Source organism: Papaver somniferum, unplaced genomic scaffold, assembly GCF_003573695.1.
Source record: "Papaver somniferum cultivar HN1 unplaced genomic scaffold, ASM357369v1 unplaced-scaffold_46, whole genome shotgun sequence".
Lineage (NCBI taxonomy): Eukaryota > Viridiplantae > Streptophyta > Magnoliopsida > Ranunculales > Papaveraceae > Papaver > Papaver somniferum.
In genome coordinates, this window is record NW_020647193.1 from 415,654 (window position 1) to 419,853 (window position 4,200).

General features: G+C 36.5%; 1 protein-coding gene across 1 annotated transcript; it reads right to left on the reverse strand.

Moving 5' to 3' along the window:
• Positions 1 to 590: 590 nt before the first annotated feature.
• LOC113342677 (pathogenesis-related protein 1B-like) lies at positions 591 to 1,100 on the reverse strand. Its single transcript, XM_026587140.1, has one exon. It carries the CDS (start codon positions 1,098 to 1,100, stop codon positions 591 to 593), a length of 510 nt encoding a protein of 169 aa, XP_026442925.1.
• Between the last annotated feature and the right edge of the window lie 3,100 nt (positions 1,101 to 4,200).

Here is a 4,200-nt window from a genome sequence, read left to right on the forward strand (position 1 = left end):
TAGGTACTTAGATATATTTTTCCCTCAAGAAATTTTCATAGATTATTAAATCGGTAGCGTTTTTTCCTAACTAGATTTAGTAAATTCAATTTCAGATTAAGAAATTTAGAAAAAAAGAGATGAAGAAGCAGTATGGATCCAACATATACTCCTTCTAATAATCTAACGGCGTTACGCACTACAAATAATAAATAAACACAATGAGACACGTGGCGTTCAATAATAGGGTGGCACAGAGGAACAGAGGATCCTCAGCCAACAGCCTCAGCGTCGGGTTTCTTGCTGGTAAAAGTGTGAGCGTTTCTCTCCGACCGTAAATTCCAACAAATACTTGCGCAGGGATCATTTTCATCTAATAACATTATAATCAACGAAGTGACGAACTTAAAACAATAAATTCAATTAAATACAAACACACAATTAAACAATGCAACTTATTTTGGTACTTGTTTACATTCGTCATACCAAGTACTTATTCTTCTGAGAAAACTGGAAACGTAATTAAAATCAACAATACAAGTAATACAATACATATTTAGTTATCAGCCGCTCATTTCAAATGGAATTTGAGTAATTTCGAAAAAACTTTACTAATAAGGCAGTGCTCCGGCATAATTTCCATGAGGATAATACTCGCAAGCAATGAAGAGATCACCTGTATCACATTTAATCTGTGCACAACCAATGTGAATAGTAGTTCTCCATACAACTTGGGTATAATCTGAACAGTCTTTACCTACAGCACAAGTATTATCCGGATAGGTATACCATTGCTTTCCAGACACCCAATAAGCTACGGCATCTGCAGCAGTGATATTACGAGGACCGGAGTAGATTGTTTCTCCAAAAGACCAACGTTCTGAATAAAGCAATTTGCAGTCTGCACGTCTATCTTCATCAATGTAACCTCTAGCGAATACAGCCAAGTTGCGGTCCCATGTAAGTGGTGGTACTCCTACTTCGGCCCTAGCTGCATTGTGACCATCCAAGATTTGTTCCATGAATAGTGTACCGTTGAGTTTAGCATCGCTGGTTTGGATGAAGCTAACCAAGAGCAAGAGAGCTGCCAGAGAAAATAGTAGTGAAGCTGAGGAAGCCATGGAAATAAGAATGAGTTTTTTTTTTTTTAACTTTTCAAGTAGTGTAAGAGATATTTTTCATGAACTGTTGATTGATATGATTTGTTTCACTGACAAGAGAAGTATTTATAGTGTTTAGAAATAAGTATTTTCTAATTGTTTTTTGGGTTAACTTATAAAGATCATTTGCATGAAAAGTGGAACGTAAATTAGGGTTACGTTTTCCTTTTCCTTTTTTTTTTGTTAGTACAGTTTGAAGATTACAACAGAGGATAGCTAGCTGGATAAAAGTTATAAGTACAAACCACGGTTAAAGAATGATGACTTCGTTTAGTTCCTAGACATTTCTGACTTTTGCTTGCGCAATGCCTGATCGTTTTTAACCTAGCAGCCTCACATGTCACAACCAACCTTTTTACATGTTGTTGGTACTGATGATATTTGCCCAAGAAACTTGATATGTTGGTACTGATGATATTTGCACAAGAAAGTTGATAAAAAACAAATTTTCTAAATTAGTTACTTTTATTAAATGTGACTTATACTTCCTAATGGTTGATTGCAAGGAGGCTTTCTAGATCAAAAACAAACAAGCATTGCACCAAGCAATTTTAACCAAATAAGTTTATCCAACTCACAATTTTTATCCAAATAAACATATGCAAGTTTTCAATTATAAAAGTAAATGTTTCTACCATAGAGGGAAACATGTCCATTTAAGAAAAGAAGAAAAAATAAACATATGATACGCCAACAAAACCAAGGGAGCTTTGGGTTTCACTGTATTGTACGTACAGAGGTAATGCCCACTTTCTTTTATCATAGCGAGCAAAAAGAAGGGAGATCGACTCGTTCTAACAGGATCGATTGTCTATTTTTGCAACTGATAGGGCCAAGATTAGATTTTATTTTTAGAGATACGGTTGGATCAGCAATGGACCTAATCCAACCGCCTGGTTCTGCTAAAAAAAATTGCACTAAAAAAATAAGAATAAAAAAACATAATCCCAGCCTAAAGTTCAAAAAATTGTGGGGATTGGTTCCTACAGGTGGTCATCCATTCTGATAACAAGAAAGAGATATCTCATGTCCCAGTCATGCTAAGGTCTTTATGTTTCCTTTTTTCCAAAAATTAAATAAATAACACCAAAAACAACTCAATAATGCGACCGTCTGCTAATTTTTTGGGGCCCATCTCATACCGATATGAGAGGGGTTGTTTTTTATATTGTTTGTCTAGAATCACTCATTTTTTCCTCTACAAGTGTAAGAATCATATTGTAAAAAGCTTATCGGGCAGTAGGCAGCAAGTACAGATCCAAATTAAAACCAAAAGAAAAAAAGCTATGGAACAACTTTTACAAACACCAAGTTTTCACACCAGTAAGTTGTGAAGCACCGACACGTGAATATTGGCGACGTGTTCGCGTCAGACGCATGCCGGACATAGGATGCGGGTGGGATACCGACACGATGCGTATTTTGAAGGTCTGTACTCCATTTTACTAGTTGAGTAATCTAGTATGTTAGGGAAATAAATATTAATTTTCTACTAATAGGCTAACCTAACGGTATGAAATTGAGTTCTTTTTATGTATTTGCAAGATTAATGTATTGATGTACTAATATGATCCTCGTATATAAAAATTACTTAATCGACATATATATAAACGTGACCGCGTCCCGATGCTTGCGAATTTTGCCGGTCTTTGTATACATGTTGTGTCGTGTTCGTGTCCCATGTCCGTGTCAATGCTTCCCAGCCAGCAAACCAAAACTAACAGACACTAACCCCAATTGGACTTAACATTGTACCTTTCAAGGCTGCAAAATTTATGTTCCAGGAAATCCTTGAGACCGTCCAACAATCGGATTCGTATTGCAGATGAAGTCTTCCAAAATGAGTTTATTCCTATCCGTCCAGATTGTCCACGTGATGGCAGCTGGAAGATTTTACATGAAACTTGCTCAACTGCAGACAGATTATTGCACTAGCATTTTCCTAAGGTAGACTTTGTCCCCTTTTAGCCGTTGGCTTAAGGGAAAGCAAGGGTATAGGATGGACGGTTGAGTTGGAGTCTTTTTTAAGATAGGAATCTATCTCCTAACTATCGCTAGTTGCTACTCTAGCTTTCACTCATTCTTTGAGTGTTTGACTAATCAAATCTGCGTATGAAGATGTGTAAATTTTATGTTAGTATTAAACTTAGGGTAGCTAACGTGAACAGGTCCATCCGCTCATGGCCTCATGGGTATCAACTTTTGGAGTACGTTTCTTTTTCTTCTTTATATTTTTTGACCGACCACTTGCTTAGCAGTCTTCTATGCTTCCTAATTCCTGTCCATCTATGATCTGTCCTTCCAACATATACTAGTAATGAGGAGGTTGTGATTAAGAAGGCCATACTTTTTCTATATTCCTGGTCTCTTAATGAGAAAGTGTTTGAGTCGATAAACTCATCTGAGGTTATGAACAATTGTATTCAGTATTAACTTAGCTTAGTGGTAAATTCTTGTTCTCAGATTTTTTGGTTTTCTTTGCTCTGAGCTCTTATTATTGTATGGCTAGGGTGGTATAAGCATCTTATACCCTCTCTTTTTCGATCAATGCGCTCCTTTTTTTTGCCAGTCAAAAAAAGAATTAGTAATTAAGTTAACGAAACAACAAATTAGTCAACTACAGGTAACAAGTAAACAACTTTTGGATATTTTCAGATGGTTTAGAAAAAAAAAACAGTTGATGCCTGATGAGATGAAAAGAAGATAAAGGAATAGTGTCAACCGTGCAGGTAGGCATGAAGTCTAAGTCGAAAATTCGAATTTGGAAAGTTTTTTACCAGGTCAGTTGTGGTCACCTGGCAGCTTAGGACAGCAATCCAAGTCAAAGAAGCGCCAACTTATCCTGTGCAATTCATGGATAGAATTTTAGATTCTGATGGCCACTGTTGAATACTTAAATGAAGCTGATACAGATTTTGCAGTTATTGCAGTTAAATCTCTCTTGTATCAGTGGGGACTTCCATTTAAGGTGTTTGGAGGATTATACTTTGAAATCTTGGTGGCTCGTTGGGAGGAAAAGCTTTACCCGTAACGATTGGAATGTCTATAACTCCGGTGTCTC